This window comes from Cygnus atratus, chromosome 1 (assembly GCF_013377495.2).
Source record: "Cygnus atratus isolate AKBS03 ecotype Queensland, Australia chromosome 1, CAtr_DNAZoo_HiC_assembly, whole genome shotgun sequence".
Classification (NCBI taxonomy): domain Eukaryota; kingdom Metazoa; phylum Chordata; class Aves; order Anseriformes; family Anatidae; genus Cygnus; species Cygnus atratus.
The window spans coordinates 98,725,185-98,747,621 of record NC_066362.1 but is presented as its reverse complement, the minus strand read 5'-3'; the positions used below and the strand labels follow the sequence as shown (position 1 = coordinate 98,747,621).

At 39.2% G+C, this 22,437-nt stretch overlaps 1 protein-coding gene across 1 annotated transcript in view; it reads left to right on the top strand.

The window, feature by feature from the left end:
* POLQ (DNA polymerase theta) overlaps positions 1 to 21,949 on the top strand; it is a 54,126-nt gene extending 32,177 nt beyond the window's left edge. The window contains exons 17-30 of the mRNA XM_050708352.1: positions 326 to 465; positions 1,070 to 1,260; positions 2,735 to 2,975; positions 4,083 to 4,276; positions 5,934 to 6,071; positions 7,364 to 7,538; positions 8,008 to 8,134; positions 10,096 to 10,214; positions 11,094 to 11,278; positions 11,628 to 11,739; positions 13,367 to 13,491; positions 14,948 to 15,101; positions 16,809 to 16,924; positions 21,724 to 21,949. Of these exons, the coding sequence (XP_050564309.1) occupies positions 326 to 465; positions 1,070 to 1,260; positions 2,735 to 2,975; positions 4,083 to 4,276; positions 5,934 to 6,071; positions 7,364 to 7,538; positions 8,008 to 8,134; positions 10,096 to 10,214; positions 11,094 to 11,278; positions 11,628 to 11,739; positions 13,367 to 13,491; positions 14,948 to 15,101; positions 16,809 to 16,924; positions 21,724 to 21,837 (2,131 nt within the window). The 3' untranslated portion in view covers positions 21,838 to 21,949. The remainder of the gene's footprint in view (positions 1 to 325; positions 466 to 1,069; positions 1,261 to 2,734; positions 2,976 to 4,082; positions 4,277 to 5,933; positions 6,072 to 7,363; positions 7,539 to 8,007; positions 8,135 to 10,095; positions 10,215 to 11,093; positions 11,279 to 11,627; positions 11,740 to 13,366; positions 13,492 to 14,947; positions 15,102 to 16,808; positions 16,925 to 21,723) is intronic.
* The last annotated feature ends 488 nt before the right edge of the window (positions 21,950 to 22,437 follow it).

Here is a 22,437-nt window from a genome sequence, read left to right as displayed (position 1 = left end):
GACAAATGTGTAATGTTTTACAGATTGATAGGAGGGAATACAGTTCTGCCTGAGCTTTTGAAGAGATTGCTAGAAAAGGCCAGAGTTTTGCAGGGATGCTATATTGGTGATTGTTTCTGCTAAGAGATAAAATAAACTGTTGCTGTTGTATTTTTTTTCAAAAAGAAATACAGATATTTTCTCCATATAGATAGAAATGAAGGTACATATTCACTTTAAACAAATTTACACTCAATTGTACGTACTTACATTTTCAGGAATAAAATACTCTTGCATTTATGGATGCTGTTTTATAGTTGTAACTTAAAAATATTTCCTTAGTAAGTTCTCCCCAGAGGACGCAAGTTAAAGACGATGGATTTCCTGTCCAAGGCTGTGAAGACATCTTGGTAGTTGGACTGGCAGTGTGTTGGGGTGGAAAAGATGCCTACTATATCTCTTTACAGCAGATGCAAGACCAGAATGGTGAGTGAGCAGACAGGCTGTGCTGCATTACATGACACTGCATTTCAATAAAGTACTTGTGACAGATAGATTTTTGGAAGTATTATGATTATCCCAACCCAGCTCAGTTTTGTGATGGAGTGCTTTAGCCATATTATGGATCAGCACTTTTTAGCATTCAGCAGGCTTGAAGAAGTTGCTATGGATATATCTGTGCTGCTACATAATAAGGCCAGGTAATTGGCTCAGGTGCTGAACTGTTGCTGATGTGTACTGCTTACATGTTAGCTTACTCCCGTGTTCCCTCTAGCTTACTTGCTTTTCTCTTACAACCTCTTCCAAATTCCATTCTCTAGAACAAATCTCAGGCTACAATGCTGAATATAACCCAGTCTGCGCTAATGGCTACGTTTTGATTCCTGGCCTTCCTTTTTTAGTAGTATAGACACAACACACTGTTTCTTGGGAGCCATTTCTGGTGTGATAAAGTATACAAAAGAGGTATAGATTTATCGTTATTTGTTCACTGTCCTACTGTTGTTTTAGTTGATCATATTCAAGATTTTCTCTAGCTTTTCTTATACAGTGGGTATAAAGTTGATTTTGCTTGAATTTTCTGCCTTAGAAATCAGTCTGAGTTTGGCACCACCGCCTTTGGACAAAAACCTATCTGTAACAGAGAGATTGCAGCATCTGCAGCTCTACCTGCAGAAGAAGCAGGAGCGCTCACTTGTCGTGTATAACTTCATTCAGCACTACAAGACCCTGGTGATGGCTTGTGGTATCTCCTTGGAAGGAAGTTTTGAGGACCCAAAGGTTGGCAGGATTAAGTAATTTATCTTGGGTAAAACTACTAGTTTAAACACACAAATACAAAGACAGGAGTTACCTTCTGGTACTTGTCTTCTGTAATTTACATTTAAATATGCACCTCTGCCAGGGGGTTTAGGGAAATTTTCTTCCAGTGGAAAATCTAGAACAGTATTTAGAGGAGACTTCTTGTACTGTGTGTGTTCATGGTGCCTGCAAGAGAAACAGGGCAGATTCAGTGACATGTTAACTCATTATTCTTTCATGCCTGAGTACTTAAGTGGGGAGGATGAGTATAAATCCCTGGATGGGCATGAACTCTTGGCTTGTTGCTTATAAGAAGCTACCGACTGAAACGGCGGAAGTGCTTCTGGGCAGATTATTGAATCTGAGAGCAGAAGACTTTGTCACTAAAGGATTTACCTGCAATTTGTGTGGACCACTTTGCTACTATTATTTCCTCAAAACAAAACAAAATTTACATGTAATTTCAAAAGGTATGGGTACCATCTGTTATTCGAATGAAACTCTAGGAAGAGGTAAAAGGACCTTCTTGTCTTTGATAGAAAAAGCTCTATGCATAGAAATTTCTGTTTTTGATTTTTACAGCTTACATCACATGTAGGCTGAATACCATGATGGCAATATTGAGGTCTGCAGGTAAGTAGCAAAGCTGTTCAACACTAGGACAAACTTAGCTTTTCATACTGAAATCTAGTTCTAGGATGAAAACGAAGAGCAATAAAAGTAGCACCTTTCCCCATACTGTTCCATGTATGAAAAGAAGTCATACTCGTATTTGTTAAATTTAGTGATGCAGTGAATATATACATACATACACATTCACACCTCCACATCCCCCACATACCCCTACCTGTATATGTGTTTACCTTCTGCTTGTGTGGCAGAGACAATGTAGAAACCTGTGCTTCATCCTATTTTGACACAACAAATTGAAATATAGCTATGAGTGAAATTGCTTTGAAGACAGTGGGAGGTAGGAGGCTTACTGAGAATAAAATTTGCCATGCACTATTCTCGCTACTAGTGCTGATATGCAGAAAATAGGAAAGCTCAGCTTGACTCATATTCTAGATCAACAGCAAGTCTTGATTTTTACAAAGTCAGTTTTCAGAGTAAACACGTTTTGATCATGATTGTCGCATTGAATCCCTTTTATGTTAGGATTTAATAAGTAAAAAAATGCAGGACAGCATTTTTAGATGTGTTAGGTTGACAAAGGGTAAGATCTTCAAATGTGCAGAATTAACTTTCAGTTAAAATGAAACTTTTCGTTGACTTATGCCATCTTAAAGGTTTTAGCTGAAATCATGTAACTTTTCCACAGATTCCTACAGTCTGACAGACAAATCAAGAAAAATCATCTGCAGTAAAACCTTGCGTTAACCCCCAGTCAAATATTAATATTGTGTTATGATTAAAATGGAAAAAAGGTCTCATGGAGGTCTCTCTTTTTAAGGTTGCATGTTGGCTGCTTGATTCTGGCTCTAAGGAACGTACACTTCACAGCATGGTGACTACATTTCTACCCAATGAGCTACCTCTACTGGAAGGGGTAGGCACTGGCCAGGGAGTGCAAAGCCTGGGGCTTAGTGCCAGTAGAGATCATTCAGGGCGGTACAGAGCAGCAATAGAATCTGTGCTCATCTTCAATGTCATGAACCAGCTCCATGATGAATTACAGAAGCAAAATCTGACAGGTAAAGAGAGCTCCTCCACTTGAGGGCAAAGACAGACGGTAAGGGTAGCTATACTACCATAAACTGAATGATCAGTAGAAAAGAGAGGAGACTTGGGAGTTCTTATCTAAGTGTATTCTGTAGTAAGATGTTAATCTTTTAAAAGAAAAGAGGAATATTCCTTTGGAAATAATCTGTTTTGTCAAAAAATCAACCAGGGGAAAATTTGTGAATTCATTATAGGATTTAAGATGATTTTGTATCCCAAATATCCACCAGTTCCACTGGTTCAGGCAGCTACCTGAGGTTAAATAGACCTGAGTCTAATTTAAAATCTTTGAATCAAACAGATCCTTACCTCCCAGGTTAGTACCCTGGTCACTATGAGGGCACTTCTGGGTCTGTCTGTGGTTTCTCATCAGCATTTTGAAAAACCCTTTCTTTTCCTTGTCAGATACAATTTTTAAAATCCTCAGATATTCTCTGAAGGATATTTCTTGCTCTTTGGCCTGCTAATGTAGCATTCTTTCCCTTATGTGCATTGTGCCCATGAAACTTTTGTGATTCTGTAACAAATGATCTGGTGCTTTGGCACTAACATTTCCTGAGTGTTCCTATTTGAAAAGAAACAAAAAAGCCAAAAAGCGTGTACCTATTGATGGGTTTTGTGATGTTATTTCTGCTAAATTGCATCCAGAGCCTAAGATTAAGGTCTGTCCAGTCTTACTGATGTCTTTTATTTCAAGTTTACCACATCATTTATGACTGTGACAACTAAACCTTAGAACATTTTTAAATAGGTGGGTGTTGGAATGAAAGTGTGTCAAGCTAGAAAGCTTTACATTAAGCACATCTGCTTAATGTAGACATCCAAGGAGATGTGTATTTCTTAGGGAACAAATCAGCACATTTCTGACAGAAGTTAACTTAAATACTTTTGTGATAAATGTCTTACCATGAAATATTCCAGAAATAGAAGTATTTAAATTAAATCTATTAAAAGATTTCAGTGTGTCAGGACATTCAGTTTTTTAAAAACCAAGAATTTCCCTGTTGCTTTTTTATGAAACTGATGCTGTTGATCTGTTTTTGATGTTAAGTTTTTCTTGTCATTTGTACTTACTACAGAAGTGTTTTCTAAAGTGGAGATGCCCAGCCATTATTGTTTGGCTCTGCTGGAGCTAAATGGCATTGGCTTTAGCAATGCAGCATATGAAACCCAGAAACAGGTCATGCAAGCTAAACTAACTGAGATTGAGACCAAGGCATATCAGCTGGCAGGCCACAGTTTCTCCTTGACCAGCCCTGATGACATTGCAGAGGTACGTGAGGATTACGGTGGGAGGGAGAAGGCCTTCTCAGAAGTTACTCTCATGATGCTTTTGCTTATACGTATATGCATATGAAGAAAGGACAAAACACAATTTAACTCTTCTCAGAGTTGATTAGTCTTTATGCTAATTATGAGCTTGCTGCCTGCAAGGTGCTGTACATCTACTTGTTACTGATCGTTGTGATTTCTGCTAACATCAGCAGAAATAAGGAAGGTAGAAGTGAAGTGGAAATAAACATGTCTGTATAGGACCTTGGCTCCTCATGGAGCATGAGATGGTCTGCCCATCAAATGGCTTTTGGAATAGTTTGGATTAATGGTGCAGGACTAGACCAGCTTTGTTGGAACAGCAGTATTTTGCATACATTAGATGTGATATCATGTAATCTCAGTCTAAATATAGTTGTACTGAATAAGCTGAGTTCTTGCTCTTGTCCCTTCACAGGCATGAAAGAGAAGGAAAGACTGCTTTACAAGTTTAGAATGCATTACTGCCTTTTTTTAAGAACCTGTCAATTTGTTTATAGAACTGATTTCTTTTTTAAAAGCCTAGGAAACAGATTTATATTTAAATTACTGATGCATTTATTCCTGAATAACATTACTTTCTGTTTCTTATGTATGCTACATGGTATCACAGGAGTAGCTTAGGATTGCTACGCATACAGTTCTTTGGTTTAGTTCATTAATTTCTTTTTGAGGGGCTATACTTGATATGTAATAATAAGCAATGAAAATTTGCAAGCAGCAATCACTAAAAGAAGTTCACAGAAATATTCCTGCTTTGTTGCAAATGCAGAAGTTTTGCTCTGTAGTATTAGCCCAAGTTAGAGCTCCTGAAATAATGCTCAGCTCTAATTTTACTCAGCTTCATGGAAAAGGGGAAGAAAAGTTTTTCTGAAATGCTGTTCTTTGAACTACGGAGGCTTGTTTTTCATGTAGAAATTTTGTTAAGAATCACATGAAGTATCTTTTACAGATTAGTAGAGCTTCCCTCTTCTAATTTTGTGTCAGTAAAACTTTTATGCTACATAAATGTGTGAGATAGAAACTTCTATTCCTTTCTGCCAGCTGTGAAATGAAATACAATAGCTGTTAAATTGTGTACAATGCTACATAGAATGAAAAATGAAGAACTGTGTTGTATACGTCAACTAGTGAGCACATACTTCATTTTCCAGCTTTTGATAATTTGTTAGAAAAACTAGTATTCTGGCTATATTATAAAAAGTATTTGTGACCACCTCCATCTGTGCCATTCATGTTGCCCTGAAGCCTGTTCCCTACTAACCCTTCTTTTTCTTCACCAATATTCTTTCCATTATTAGTCATCTTAACTCTGTTTTATTATAGTTGACTATCAGTAGTAACCTCACTGATTGGATGGAGTTGATTACCCTCCCTAAAAACATACCTCTGAACTCAAACTTACAGTATTTAGGAGATGAGATTTTAGAATGCATTTTGTAGCTAATTAAAAGAAGAAGGAATGACTTTGACAGCAGAGATCTTTAATCAGCTTTTTAATTACCTGAAGCATTCCTACTGTCCTTTGGCTGAAATAAGCTGTTTAAGTGCTGAATCCCTTTTTGTGTTCTCCTAGGAGTAGCATGCAGAAACTGATTTGAAACTTTGGCCTTTTTCAGGTTTTGTTCCTGGAGCTGAAACTGCCACAAAATGGAGATGTGACAGTTCAAAGAAACAAGAAAACTCTGGGTTACACCAGAAGAACAACTGCTAAAGGAAACATGGTTAGGTTGAGCAAGCAGTTCAGTACAACCAAGGTACAGTAAAGTCTGGGTCTAGTCTAAAAGTAGCTGTAAAAGTAACTCCCTCTTCCTTCACACATCCACTGCTTGGATACCTTGGAGTTAGGTATGCTGACTTAGGTGAAAGGAAACTTATTACTGCCTCTCCTCTGCTAGTTACCACTGTAAATTCAAACTGGATTCAGCCTTCTTCGTTAGCAGTTATTAACTATTCCTACGCTTCTAAAGCCCAAGTATAGCGAGGACATAACTTCAAATAGCAGGTTTCAGTGAGAATAGTCAGGCAGAATTTGATTTCTCAAACCAAATGTAAGACCAAAATAGTATAATTATTTTGTAAAACCAATAGCAGAAGAATGTTTCAACATCAGCTTGAAAGATACTTAAATATCATGGTGATTAAGTACAGTATTTTTCCTACCAGTTACCACACAGTCTGTATTTTGTGCTTCAGAGAATGCTTCTTCAGAATGGTTGGTCTTACGGTTTATCAAATTTAGCGTTTCAAAAGATTGTATATATGTGAAGGTGATCAACTACTGCAGGCTAATGGGTACTCTTGTCAGACAAGTGACATTAGCAGATATATATGTTCCCCATTTTCAGGACTCATTAACGTATTGTTTTCTTAGTTTCGCCTTGTTCAGTGTAGTCACTGGCTGGAAAGCAAGTACTGATTTTTGAAACTAAAGTGGCTGTGAATAAATAAGTGTGGTAGTGGTGGCAGAGCAGGGAGCAAGAAGCAAAGTGAGGATTCCTTCCTTTTGTGATGTGGAATGCAGAGGTTGTAACTGCCTGCTACATCAAAAAATGTTATATCTGAGAAATGTTTGTATAACATTATCTTTTGAAAAGTGCTCTTAGCATGTAGATAAGGGAGAAGAGGGAGACAAATATGCAAGAAGATGGAGGAGAAGCATTAAGCTGAGCAAAAATAGGCAATGTAGGGGTCCCGTGGCAAGTGATGCCATGAGCATTTCAGGTGACTTACTGGTTGGTGCAGACTAACGGTAGTGATGAGGATGCAAAAGTCCAAAGAGAGGTGATTGCCTTGTTTGTGTGTAATAAAACTGCAGCTGTATCTCGTGGTGTTTTCGTTGTCCGTGTGTAGGCAGTATAAGTGGAAAAGATAGCCATTTGATTTTAAGGCAATGAAACTGGACACTCACTGTGGGTGAAGGAGTTACTTTTCCCTGCAGAATTGCAAAAAATAAATAAATAAATATATTTATATATTTCATATATATTATTTATAAATAAAGCTTTTAAGGCAATTAATTATAGTTGTGCTCTTTTCTCTCCACAAGGATGTTTTGGAGAAATTAAAGACACTTCACCCATTGCCAGGGCTCATACTAGAATGGAGGAGGATCAACAATGCCATTACTAAAGTGGTGTTTCCGCTACAGAGGGAAAAACGATTGAATTCTGTATTGGGAATGGAAAGGATATATCCAGTGTCACAGACTCACACAGCTACAGGTAAAGAAATGTGTGCAAAATTTTCCCTTGTTATTAACTTTTGACAGTGTTTGTATGAGGTAAAGATCAAGGAAACCAAGACTGTGCTCTCTTTCAAAACAAATAAAAATACAGAAATACCTCTGTCATGTTAACCTGCCCTAAAAGTCTAAGTGTGTTAAAATACATATTTTTTTTTGTTCCACGAGAAGTATTATTCATTTCTTGCATATATTAGCATGTAAATCTCTGACCCTGGAACAGGTTCTGGATTTTAGGGTTTCTTATTAGTGACAACAAAGTGCTGTAGTGGAACCACCTTAATGAGCTGGAGCTCATTAAACCCAAATTGTTTTTCTTTTTTTTCAATTTTCTCATTTTTTTCCCCAAAACATTTGGTTGTTGGAGATGCAGATGTGTGTTCTCCTGTGTTAGGTTAGAGAGGCTCCTTTTGGACTCTCACTTAATTATGCCTTGTCTTCCTTCTCAGGTCGAGTAACTTTCACGGAGCCAAATATCCAGAATGTGCCAAGAGATTTTGCGATTGAAATGCCCACTGTGGTTGAAGAAAGCCCACCCTTTCGAGCTGTTTATTCTCGTGCTGTTTGTGGCAGTAGGTAGGGAGGGTCTTAGCAAAGCTTCTGTCTACTTGCCTAGTCTTAATGTGGTCAATTTGTGAAATTTCTCTTTTCTGACTTTGCCTGTGGCTGCTGTCTTGTCAGTGTGACTTATTACTCAGTGTTTCCCGTACACTTTCAGAGGAATAAATACCAGAGCATTCAGCGACACATGAAAGACATAATAATACTAATGGCATGTGGCTCCATGTAGCCACTTGCTTTCTGTAGTTCTTTATGAAACCCTACAGTTGGATGGAAAGCCTGAGTCTAAGGAGTAACTAAACTGGTTAGAATCTGGTTTGACTTCCTAAGAGCTACACTGAAAGAGGGTGGGATATTGTGGAAGGAGTAGAAGAAAGTTCAGACATTTTATGCTGTGCAGCTCACTGTGTAAAGGAACATGGGCGAACATATTTTTTGTTCTTTGCTATTAATTTCATTTGTGATAAAGCACCTTCTTCAAAAGCATGCAGGTAGCACCCTATTTGGACATCATTACATGCCAATGAATAAGCAGTTGCGTGGAAGTCGTGAACTGTCAAGGTGGATTATTTGGCAGCTAGCTTGTGAGCCTTCATACTTGGTTGTGGTTTTCTCTCCTTTCAGTTTCTCTTCTTCTCCCACTCAGGTTCTTGTTCCACATGTTCTCTAGGAGAAGAACCAGGACTAGCCATGGAGGCAGAAGTGTAATTTTGAGAAATAGCTCTGGCAATGCTTAGGCTTGCAGCAGTTATGCAGGACTGTGAGCTGGGTTCCATAGAGAAGCAGCCCATCAATTGAAAGGAGTCCTTGCTGAACTTGAGAAAGGCCTGCTTTTCAGACTGATTTTTTGGAAATACATTCCTTAGTTAAACCACTGTGTTCGGAAGCAGTGCAATTACAGAGGCACAGAAATGACTTCTGGCACAAAAGAAGCTGTCATGTAGTCTAAATCTGATAGGTCTTACAAACTTCAGTCCAAAGTGTCTTTTTTTCTTAGTAATTACCATACCTGTCTGTCTCCTTCTTTTTACTGTAAGAAGTTTCTGACCAAAGCAATGTAACTAAACTAGATAGTGATTAAAAGCCCTTACTCATAAAAAGAAATTGAGAACTTCTGCTGGACAGTGTGATTATCTGTAGCTCCTGCATGTTGTCCCTCACCTTTATTTCTTTTGAAAACGTATTTCTGTGACTGTTGTGCTATCCTTCATCTCCTTGATCCCTACCATCCCTGAAAAGACGAGGTATAAGAAGAAAAGGGAGTGCCCAAGGGAAGAACAGGTGGTGTCTTCCATGCTTTGCTCTGCTGGATTATCATGGATCTCAAAGAGATGCCTTTTTCATTCTAATAAACAAGTTGATCAGGTCCCTGACCCAGATTTCAAGGGCTTATAAAGGCCTTTCACTGGACAATTTTTTGCTCAGTCTTTAGCAAGGAAACATGCAGGGTGTTATAAGCATATCATTTGCAACTTTTGCTCTGTTTTTACAGGTATACTTTTGGTTTTGCATGTGTACTTGTGATGCTGGGGGGGGTCTTTTCTGTCTCTATTAGCAGTTGGTTGGCGTAGATGTTCTGCATATGAGAACAATGTTGATAGAAGACTTGGCACTCAAGGCGGAGTGCTGAACTTTTAGGATTCCTGTAGGACTCCTTTCTTGCCTTTTTGGAATGCTCCTGTCACAGATCTGGGGCTTTTCATCTTACCTGTTTTGGATCATAATTATCCAGTTTCTGGACCAAACCCTAAATATACTAGGAATATTTACCCCTAAATCTATTCAGTCAGTAAATCCCATCAGGTGTACATATGGTCTCAAATTCTCACATGGTCAAATTAGGTATGGGTTGTCCAGCAAAGTGGAATAGAGGCTACTGTCTTACTTGCTTTCGCTGATTCTTTGTGACAAAAATGATTATGTATCTTTAAGTGTTTTAAACATTGTTGAAGAAAAGTCATTCTTTGTCTACACAGAGGTAGAAGGCATTCCAGTATTTTGCCTAATGGTGTAAATATTCAGGATGAAGACAGATCTGAAGGAAGAGGAATCCCATTTTCTGTTAGCATGCGGCATGCTTTTGTTCCCTTCCCAGGTAATAGCCAGATCCTGCTCTGTGTAAGCTACTTGTTAAGAATATAGATAACAAAAAGATCTTCTGAAGAGTTAAGAAATGGTGATGGTACATATCTGAGCAGTCTCCTTGGGAAACAAATGCAGTAGTTAGTGTGCTCTCAAAAATATTCACAAGAAGACTGTAAAGAAGAACGTTTTAATTCGATATTCAAATGTTTTTATTGCAATGTTCACACCTTTATTCCCTCTCTAAGAATACATATTTTTTTAAGGAGCTATACTTAAAGAGCTCTTAATGCACAAATTGCACTCTGCTAGGATTCTCTCTATCCCAATGTCTATTTTCACATTGTCTGCCCTGGCTTAGTACAAGTCTGCTGGTCTGATCTTTGTGCTAGATTTCTATGCGGACACCTGGTCAGATACCTCTCTGGGTATATTTGATGTAGGGTCTGGATGGTAAACAGGCAGGCCTAGGCATTGGGGAAACAGGCATGAATTTTGTTAGATTTTATTTCTACTGCTGACTGGCACAACTTTCAGCAGGGATAGAAGCAACTTCTAAAGGTATTCACAAGAAATAGAGGCTGAAGTTGCATAGACAGGGCTGTAGGGAACTTTCAGAGCAGCAGGTGCAAGCACAACACCTAAGAAACTTCAGTCCTTTTCACTGTGGTTAGCCTCTGTGAGGTTAACTCCAGGAGATGAGGGGAAAGTTCTGTGGTTTAGTAGTAGATCTTATATCTTCTTTGCTGTTACTACATGGACATAAATGATGGCAATAGTCAAGAAGATGTGATTTGGGCCTTCAGTTTCTGAAGGGGTGGAGAGTCATGCGCTTGGGATGTTGTTGCAGTAATTTATAAAATAATGATTTAGACTAATTTGTTGACTTCAGGTGGCTTAATCTTGTCTGCTGATTACTCTCAGCTTGAACTGAGGATCCTTGCTCATTTGTCTCATGACTGTCGACTCATTGAAGCCTTGAACAGGGGTTCTGATGTCTTTAAGAGCATTGCAGCAGAATGGAAGATGATTGATCCTGAAGCTGTTGGAGACAGCACCAGACAACAAGCTAAACAGGTAATTTTTAGGAAAAAAACAGCAAATTTCTTGGCAGGAAGGTTTAGTGTTCAAAACATCAGGAGTCATAATAGTATGGTTTTCTGTTTGAGTTTGGCTGTGACTTTTCAGTAATTGGTTTGTAAGTCCTCCTGATCCTAGCAAGTTTTAGCTGGGGCTGTCTGGGTTTTGGGGGATGGGAGTGGAGAAAGGCAGCATGAATGCCTCAGACTTGAAGGTAGTCTCTCTTCTTGAATGATTGCCCTTGTTACCATACACTTGTTTTCTAGTGAATCACGCTGTTTTGGCTCAGGTTTCTCTGCATGGCTCACCATATGTTTGTGGTTTTTTTTGCACTGTCCTCTGGCAGATTTGCTATGGAATCATCTATGGAATAGGAGCGAAATCTTTAGGCGAGCAGATGGGGATTGATGAAAATGACGCTGCCAATTACATTGAATCCTTCAAATCGAGATACACAGGTTAGGATAAGGCTATTTAGGAGCTGGGTCTTTTTTGGTGGTGGTGTTGGTGTATGATTTTTTTATTTTTTATTTTTTTTGGGGGGGTGGTTGGCTTGCTTTTGATTTTTAAATCCCTTCACTTCATGTCTCTTTAAATCCTAAATTTGTCTCAGCACTCTACTACTCCTATCTTTTTCAAAAAAGCTTTTCATGTAAAAGCCTAGTGCATGAGCAGAGCAGTTTGATACTCCATAATGTTTTACTCTATACTCCTGTTTTATTCATCTTTAGGACACTATTGTTTGGTTATTACATTTATCAGCCCTGGGAATTCATTTTAAACTTCAACTTCATGAAGAAGAAACTCTTTTCTTTATTAAAACACAATTTCAAAGGATATGTAATATGATTTTAGATCACGCTTCTTACAATACTTAAATATAACTGTTGATCTCTTTTGTCTTCTGATTTCATTGGATTTTAAACTGTTTTGCTTATAACTTACATTTTTATCCATCTGCTCAGAGTAGCTCTCCTGTACTTTGTAAAAAGTTATTCTTGTGTTTCAAAGAAGCATGTAAGCACGTTAATTTTTAGGAAAGCTATAGAAAGAGTAGAGCTACAATCAGAAAATGAACGGAGGGCAAATGGGATGAGACAGCTGTAATCATAAAACTTTGAAATGAGCTGGAAAATTATGTTCTGAAGATTCAGGATTTCCTTCTTTAGGAGACAAATGTTGAGGAATGGTTTCCTATTAAGAGTGTGTTTATTCTCCAGTATATCCATTGTGGATAGTCCCTCCTCCAAATACCACTAGAAATGACTTGCTGCTTCCTCCCCACCCCTCAGTAAATATGCAATCACACAAACTCTGCAATGTGCAAAGACCATATCTTGTAATTTCACTTCCTATGAATTTTCATTTCTACATATTACCATTGCTAAATTACCTACCTAGTGGATTGACTAATGCTGTCAGTCTTGATCTTGAATAGCTCCTTTTATGTTTTGTATTTTGTAAACCTCAGAAAGTAACCATCTGAAGTTAACTTTTTCCACTTCAGTGCAGTTGTTACCTGAACTTACAATGATAGAGACTCTTCCATGTCTCACCTTTCATTGACCTAAGTTTCTTTTTAACACCTTTGATGGATTGGTTCCTTCCCTTGCAGAGCACAGGTGTGTGATTTTTTCATCTTAGAATTTGAAGTGACACAGTCTGAAGTCAGGCAACCTGAGGCAACAAGAGCTCTGACTTCTGCTTTAAACTTACCCCCTTCCTGCTACTTGTCTTTCCAGTGCTGTTCCAGGTCCTGACCTCTTCATTAGCAATAATCCATGTATGATTCTCTGTGCCTGGACACTGTGCAGAAATGACTTCCTACCTCCTTTTGCACAGCCAGATATCCTGACACTATGCACTCTCTTCCACCTCAAAAGTCTTAATAAGTTTCCCAGCAGAGCTGAGAATAGGCTGAATAAGTGATTGTGTGCTTTTGACCCCTTCACTGACAGGGTCTAGGAAATGTAAAGAAATACCTTTGTGCTGCTTGGGTTTCCCAGGCTGCTTTCACTGACCTCAGTGAGAAGTCAAAATGGAACATCAGGTGTCTTGGTGAAAACTTTCTCTTTCCTTTCACAGGGATTCAGAAATTCTTGAGGGAGACAATAAGGAGCTGCAGAAGAGACGGGTTTGTGCAGACGATCCTGGGAAGACGGAGATACCTGCCAGCTATTGGAGATCCAAATCCCTACAGCAAAGCTCACGTATGTTGAGTGCAGTACTTTCCTTTTCCTTTTTGTGTTAGGTTTTTATACATATCCATAACTATGTTTTTAGAGGGTCTACGAGCCATTTTGGTCATGACCTTCCACTTCTCACTTAGTTCATTGTTTCCTCAGTTGTTCTCTGAATAACAAAGCTTTTGTCGTGATCTGTTTGACGTAAGTCTTCTCTGACTGGGTGTGCTGCTGTCATCACTGTGCTAACCTCACTTCATAATTCCCATTTGGAACTAGAATGAGTAATTTATTGATGTAAGCAGACATGATTTTAAAAAGCCTCCGCACAGTGATGTGTTTTAACTCTTCCCACTCAGAGGTCTTTGCATGTTATACTCTTTCAGCACTTCAATAAGAAAGGGGATTTAAAGTCCTATATTTGGGGGTATTTGTTTCTTTTCTTATGTACTCTCAGTGGAAAATTGCTCTACCTTGTTAGATAAATATTTATTTAATATACACCTACGCATTGGCATTATTTTTTCTCGAGGTCATTTTGGACACAACTGTCATACATGCTGTACTTCAGTTAGAGTGAATTGACTCCCTGGAGAGGTGTTGGTGCATTTCTGTGGGGAGAAGGCATTATACTTCTCAGTAGGAAGATGAATCAGGTTGTGTGCAATTAAAGACTAGAGTGGAAGATGGAGAGGGTGGAGGAGTTTGTACTCTGAGTAGTTGAAAGGGAAACAAGGAGATGTTTTAAAAAAAAAACGTTTTTTATTTTTTGAGATGATTTGACTATTTAATCTGAAGGATACTTCAATATGAAGCTTTGTAGATGTACCTTCTGTTCAACTTTAAGATTTAAAAGAATAAATCAAAGACCAATTAATGAATTATCTTCACTTCATTTCAGTCTCCTCATAACTTTCTGTAAACATTTCAGTTCTGCTCTGAGAGACAGAGAAGACCCTCTGAATACAGTTTTCTTGTCTCAGAAGGGGAATGGTAGAGAGTTTTCTCGTGTGGAAAAAAAACACCGTTGTGTCAAAGTGGTCTGGTGTGGTTTTGCACAGCTGTAATGATCTGGGAGTTAGGGTTTGGTGCAGTATGACTGATAATTATCCACTCCTGATTGTTTTGAAGATAGGCAGAAGTGTCTCATGGTCCTTGGATTTGCAGTGAGATTTTTCTGGTCCTCATGAAAGTCTGTAACCATGTGTATATGCTTCTCCCTCTTCAGGCTCATGACTTTTCAGGCTATCGCCCCTGATGCCAATACATCTTAAATTTGTGGATATGCTGCTCTTTTCAGTCATCTGGAGAAATACTGTGCATGAAGCTAGTCTGTAATGTCTTGTGCATATATGATAAACTCTGGAGGTTTTACTGTGCCTGTACTTGGCCAAATATTTATTATTTTTAATGAAGTACATGTGGCATGCTGCATTAGATTTATTTTTTTGGGTGGGTTTTGAGAACAAGTGTCTTTGTTTAGGCAGAGCGTCAGGCTGTAAATACAACTGTTCAGGGATCTGCTGCTGACATTGTCAAAACAGCCACTGTGAACATTCAGAGACGCCTGGAAGCTTTCTCTTCTGTGATCAAGTCCCATGGGCACCTGGAGAGCTCATTCCAAAAAGATAAAACAGGTATATGGACCTCTTCCTTCACCCCTGAGTGAAACTTTCAGTGTTACAAATGGAAAAAAAAAATCACCCAAAAAAGCTTAAGGGCTTTGGGTGGGAGACAGATTTTATTTTCTGACTGTATTAGGTCTCTGCTTAATGGGCAAATGAGTTGTAAGGAGAGAGGGAGAAACCCCAGTTGTCTCAAAGATAATGTTGCAAAGGTTGGTAATTGGAGTTCCTTTGTGATACAGTCTGTGATGCCACTACAGATTTGTTCAAAAGTAGGAAGCAGAAACTGAGCAGATATACTGGCTTCAAAAAGAGTAAGAAGATGGAGTGGAACAACTTCTAGTTCCAAAACCATTTTTTTTTTTGTTAGAATTAAGTCTGGCATTTGTTGAACTGTGATGTACTGAGGCTCCACAATATTGTTATTATAAAGCATTTACCAGCATAAATTTCTTCTGGCTGCAGACAGTAAAGCTGCACTTGGGTACTCATTCCCAGAGGAGTGCTACGAGGACTTTTTTTTTTTTATAGCATAGCGTAGACAGTGATTTGTTCATCAATCATATGTTTTTAGAAAGATAGCATAAGGGACGGAGTTCTATATTTTGTTGATAGTTCTTCGACCTGAAGCACGAAACTGTCTTAATATGAAGGCTCTGATTTGTAGGCATGAGAAGGAAAAATAAATAATTGTCAAACCTCTAAAAACATCAGGGAGTTTTATTTTAGAGAGGCAAGATTCGGAGGTCTGCAATGTATGGAAGGCATGTGCCTACCAGCAACATGCCTCTCCAGGAGCAGAAACTCCTGATCTTTGGCCAGGGAGAGTAGATGCATTTGTGACTTTTTTTCATCCTCTAATATTAGCTGTTTTAAAAATTTGAAAGAATTCCCTTTCAGCAAGCTGTGATGCCTTTCCCATCAGAGATGCATGCTGTGTCATGTGGCTTCTTGAAGCAGCTCTGTTGCGTGTGAGGTTTATGTGAGGAACTGATGGGGTGAAACCCTTCCTGTAGTTGTGAACTGGAGTCCTCCTGTTAGCTAACCTGAGAAATAATTAACTTTTGAGTCTAATGCGTGTGTGGTAGATTTTTGTTTGTTTTCAGATTTTACTATGGAACTGTTTGTTCTGTCTTATTTTTGGCAGGCGAGATCTACCAGGATCCTGTTTTTGTCAGCTGCTTATTGCTTATTCAAAAGCTGCTCTTTTTTTTGCCTTTTTTTTTTTTTTTTTTTTTTTTTAACTCAGGAGTAGTAGCTACAGTTTCAGATAACTGCATTTGGGAGGAGGCTACTGCCTTTTTAGACTAGCCATTAAAATGATTTTGGAAGAAAAGCAGAATCCTAATTCAATGCCAGAGAACATTATAAACCAACTTCTGATTAAACTTGACATGATTTTGTTTAAAATTTACTTTTAAAACAGATGGTTCAGGAGACAGGACTGTCTCTTGTTTTTGTTCCGATTCACATCTTTATAAATTAAGGCTGAAATGTTTATATCTAAAATGTTTTTCATTTAACATTTTTCCCTCAGTAGCTGTACAAATATTGATAAGATAGTAATGTTTTCTGTTTCTATCTTTAGGCATGGGCTTTTTCATTTTAAAGTTCCTCGTGTTCTTTTTCTTAGCATTAGGAATGTGTGAACGTTTTCTGATTACAAAAACACTCCTCTGTATAGTGATATCTAATGAACTGTGCTCTTCATCTGTGCAGGAAGGCTATCCAGAAAGAGAAACAGAGGGATGTTACATCCCATCAGTGGAGGTTTCTTTATCCTCCAACTCCATGACGAGCTCCTCTACGAAGTTGCAGAGGATGATGTGATCCAGGTACAGCTGTGCAGTTGTATTTTTTAAAGCTATCTACAGCATTACAACGTTTCAAACAAGCCTTCTTACTAGGATGGATTCTCTCTTGATGTGTGCTAAAAGGTCTGTGAAAGAAATGTTAAATTGGATGAAAAACTATGTCTGTATTCTTGATTACTTTATTTTCAGACTTGAACCATTCCCATGGGTGAAGTTCATAGCTTATTTTCCAGTGTGTGCTTTGCTGCCTGCAGCAGCAGTTCATGACTCAGTGAGTGAAATAGCTTAGTATTGTTGATAGCTACAAGGGGAAGTTTTTCTCATGTGGAAATTCCCTGAGTTTGGAGGAATTTTTGTCTCCCTCTTTATTCTCCTGTCTTCTGTTGCCTAACTCAGTTTGTGTGTTGTTACAGCTGTAGTTTGTAGTGTGTGTAGGGAAAGGAGGACTCTGTACTTTTGGTACTGTTTCCTTGTTCCCTATGTACCCATCTTTCTGGTAAGATTGTTATGGTTAGCAGCATGCTAGATAAAGGAAATATGCCACATGGACTTAAGATACATTTCATGTGCACATATATATCTGTGCGCTCTTCCACTGTGTAGGCTCTCTGGTGCCTGGGTATACCAGTGTCTCTAGCTTTTAGTAGCAAGCCTTTTAGGCTGTATGCTGGCATCTAAGTGTTTTCACAAGTACTGAGCACAAATCCAGGAAGGCTCACAGGGTGTGCTCCCATATCTTGGGGATGTCATTCTCCCACTTTTTTTCTGCCACATTCATAATGACAGAAGACCATTTCCTGATGGCAAGCAGTGACTTAGCCTGAGAGAGCTTTCAGTAGGAGTGACTGGTCTGAGCAATTTTTTTCAACTTTCTTAAGAACAAAGGGTTTAATATTTTTCTTTTGAATCCCAGCTCTAGATTCTGTTCATTTTGCCAACTATGATCAGACATCTGCTTCTTCAATCCAGGCAGGCTATTTTAGAGATGAAAAGGCACCTAATTTTCATTTTGTAGAAAACTGAAACCCCTCTGGAGTATAGGCTTTTACATCTTTAGATGCTAAATACAAGTTATCATGGTGTCCCCATCAGAACCAGGTCCAAGTGAGTGGGTTTGAGTATTATTTATTTATACTTGTATTATATTTTTTCAGTAACAGCCTTAATTTCAACGACAATTATTACCAGCTTCTCCAGTTTCCTTTGGATATGCTTCAGTCCATATAGATTCTCTGGGCAGTCACTTAAAACAGAGTATGTACATATTTCCCAGACTTGGACTTGTGTTCCAGATTTAGCTTGCATGTTTTTCAAGGATTTTTTTCTAGCTGAACAACACTGTACTTCTTACCCCTTTGATAATTGTTTTTAGGGCCAGAAAGGATCTTTTTTTGTGATAATACTGCCTGTTCTCCCTTCAAATGCACCACTAGAATTGTGCTATAGTGGAAATATACAGGTTTGAAAGGATCTCTTAAATCTCTCCCTCTCAAGCCCTCACTGGAAGTAGGGCCTGAATTCATTATCCCTTTTGAACTGCAATACACATTTTAGTAAAAAGTGGGCATTTCTTGGTTTCTGTGTTGGTGAGTTTTTTTTGATCTTGCTGGCACAAAAGTTTTATTATACTGTACGTCATGTACAAGTATTGTACTGTAAGTCAAGGGCAAGAAAGAAGACCGTGGTAATTACAGGCCTGTCAGTCTCACTTCAGTGCCTGGTAAAATTATGGAGAAAATTATTCTGGGAATTATTGAACACCTGAAGGACAATGCAGTCATTGGTCACAGCCAAAACGGGTTCAGGAGGGGAAGGTCCTGTTAATGAACTTAATTTCCTTCTATGGCAAGATCACCCATCTAGTTGACCAAGGGAAGCCATTTGATGTAATTATTTTGGATTTCAGTAAAGCTTTCAATACTGTCTCTCACAGTATCCTTCCGGACAAAATGTGCAGTGTACAGCTAGATAAAGACATACTACAATGGGTGAATGATAGGCTGACAAATTGGGCTCTAAGTGTTATAGTAAATGGGGTTACATCAGGCTGGTGGCCAGTCACTAGTGGGGTTCTGCAGGGCCCCATTTGAGGGCCAGTTCTTTTCAGTGTTTTCATAAATGGACGCAGGGCTTGAAGGTATGCTCAGTCTGCTGATGACACTACCAAACTGGGTGGAGCCGTTGACTTTGTCAAAGGCAGAGAGTCCTTGCAGAGAGATCTGAACAAAACAGAGGGTTGGGCAATCACCAGCAATATGAAGTTCAACAAGAGCATGTGCTGGATTCAGCACCTAGGAAGGGGCAATCCTGGCTATACATACAGACCGGGGGATGAGAGGCTGGAGAGCAGCCCCGCAAAGAGGGATCTGGGGGTTTTGATCGAGGCCAAGCTGAACATGAGCCAGCAGGGTGCCTTGGTGGCCAGGAGGGCCAACCGTGTCCTGGGGTGCATCAAGCACAGCATTGCTAGTCAGTCATGGGAAGTGATTGTCCCACTCTATTCTGCACTTGTGTGGCTTCACCTTGATTACTGTGTGCAGTTTTGGGCACAACACTATAAGAAGGACATAAAAATATTAGTGTGTGTCCAAAGGAGGGCTACATGGTGAAGGCTCTGGAGGACAAGATGTATGAATAGTGGCTGAGGTCCCTTGGTTTATTCTGCCCAGAGCAGAGCAGGCTGAGGGGAGGCCTCATGGTGGCCTGCAGCTCCCTCACGAGGGGAGCGGAGGGGCAGGCGCTGAGCTCTGCTCTTTGGGGACAGCGACAGGACCTGAGGGAACGGCATGGAGCTGGGACAGGGGAGGGTCAGGCTGGGTGTTAGGGAAAGGTTCTGCGCTGAGAGAGTGGCTGGGCACCGGAATGGGCTCCCTGAGGAAATGGTTGAGTCACGAAGCCTGCTGGAGTTCAAGCAGTGTTTGGACAACACTCTCAGACGTATGGTCTGATTTTTTGGTGGTCCTGTGTGTAGTCAGGACTTGGACTCAACGATCCTTGTGAGTCCCTTCCAATTTAGGATATTCTGTGATTCTGTGTATCCCTTGGGTGCAATAAGGATTTGTATTCAGAAAAGTTGGTGTTGTCCCATGGTTGGCGCTGGCTGCAGCTTACTTTCAGCTGCAAAACTGCACAAAAGAAAACTAAAAATATCTTTCCATATATCCAGGAATTTGTGTTCCGGTCAACATAGTATCCTTACAAATTTTTTGTAAGATAAATAATGGTAGTGATCATTCATTTGATTTGCAGTCTATCAGTGACCCAGTTTGCCTCTTTTAGAAAACTAAATTGGAGTAACACCTGTTTTTTCTTGTGCTAAAGGTGTGGAAAAAAAAAAGGAGATATGAGGGCTTTCATGGTCTGTGCAGAATGTCAAAGTGAAAGGGGGGAGCTCTCAGAGCTTATCACAACAGCAAGATCGTGGTAATATTACCAAAGATGGTAGAAATTGGCTTGTTAAGCTGGCCCTGGCAAGGAGGAGTTTCAAGGAATTTGATGTTCCTTGCTGGTAAGGTGTGCTGGGCATGTGACTGTTCTCAGAGAATCTCCCTCTGTATGGTTCATGTTTCTTTTGAAAATACTGTGCCCAAAACTTAATCAAGGCTGTGGTAGTTTTGGTTAGAGTTGGAAATTGATCTGTGTGTCACACAAGCAACGTTTTCTTTTTCCAACTGCATTCGTTTTCTTTCTTACAACGGTATGCCTTACTGTTCAGTTTTTAATCTCTGATAACCTCCCCTTTTATTTTTCCTGTTCAGACAGTTATTTTTCATCTTATTTTTGGACAGTAGATTATTTCTATCCTAGTTTTCTATTCTGCTTCCTCCTACTCTGTACTTGTCTGTACTGAATTACATCCTATTTCAAAGCATTTTTCTAGGTTATCGGGATCATTTTTGAAATGTGATATATAAGGGTGTAGGATTTTGGAAGACAAATCTCCCTCTACTTCATAATGCTGTTGTAAACTTGTGCTGTGATCTCCTCCGCACCCACCTCCATTCCCCTGTAAAAATGTACAAACAAATTTCTCCTTGTGGGTACCAGTGAGGGATGGGATGAGTGTGGATTGAAAGATTCATTCTCATAAGCAAACAGGGCAGGCTGGACTCCATGTGGGTCTTGGGTTAGGAAGAATGTCCTTTTATCCATGGTAGGTATTTACCGTCAGGAAAAAAATCCAGTCTCTTACAATCCTAAAAGTCACAAGCAAAAATATCTTCTGGGCCCTTAACTGTGTGCTTAAATGAATGTTTTCTTAGAAATACCTTTGGAGGGTAGCAAGTTGAAGTTGCCTCAACAAAACTGATGGCAAACCTGAGCAGTTTCTAACACTGCATGGAGTGCGATCTGCTTTCCCAGCAGTTTGTAGTGTTTGTTTCAGAGTGCCTCTCATGCTGACATGATGAGGAGGAACATAGTTCTTTGCCTCTGGTTTATTTGTTTTGTGTGCTGCTTTCTGAACATTGATGTTTTCAGAACAGACTCCATGAAACACTCAGAATTATGCAACTGGGTGAAAGAGGAGAGTGCAGGAGTCTCAAGTATTTAATGGAAACTTACTCATGCTTTTTTTTAAAGTAATCTTAATGTGGAGCCAGTCCCAACTCTGTAATGCATAAAATGTTATTTGTTTTGAACACTTGTGTGTTCATAAACTCTAATAAGGATTAAAATGTTCTGTTACATTCCCATCAGCACAAATAAATGGAAGAGCTCCAGATGTCCACACTATCTATTGACATGAAAACAGAGCATTGAGGTGGTGTATATTGGGCTTCTACACAACTCTGCAACATCTAATGTGTGTTTTCTTATAGGTAGCTCAGATTGTCAAGCATGAGATGGAAAATGCTGTCAAACTCTCGGTAAAACTGAATGTTAAAGTGAAAATTGGACCTAGCTGGGGAGACCTGCAGGACCTGGAGCTATAGACATGAAACAGCTTTCTTGTATGTGGAAGACACCATGGACTGGTCAAGGCAAGGACCAGCACACTCGCAGGCAGTGACGGACCTGCTCACGGTGCAGTTCTCCTGCTTGGGTTTCTATGGACATCGTTGCAAACTGTCTTCTGAAATGGGTTATGGAAGCTGGTATGAATACACCAAGACAACCCTTTCAAAGGTCAGATGGTGCTGTGAGACATGTTTACAGAACTGTGGAAATTATTATTACTAAAAGCATACTATTTAAATTAATTGTTTAAAATATGCTTGTTCTTGTAATTTAAAACAAAGCCCAAAGCCTAATGAATTTATAGCGTATGAAATGAGCTGGATTATATTATTAAAACAAAGCACAAAGATTATTTGGAAGTTCTTGTGTGTAATTGTGTATAGGACAAAAATGTCACTGTGTTTGTAATTAATGTTGAATTTTATAGGCATCTTCTAGGATCATTCTGTAATTAATTCTGTTGCTGGTATTCAAGAGCAGAAATGGCTTTATAGCTACACTGAGCAGCTGGTGCCTGGTTGGCCTCTGACTTTTAGGAAAGTGTTTTGCTGATTGACTAGTGTAATTCATCCTAC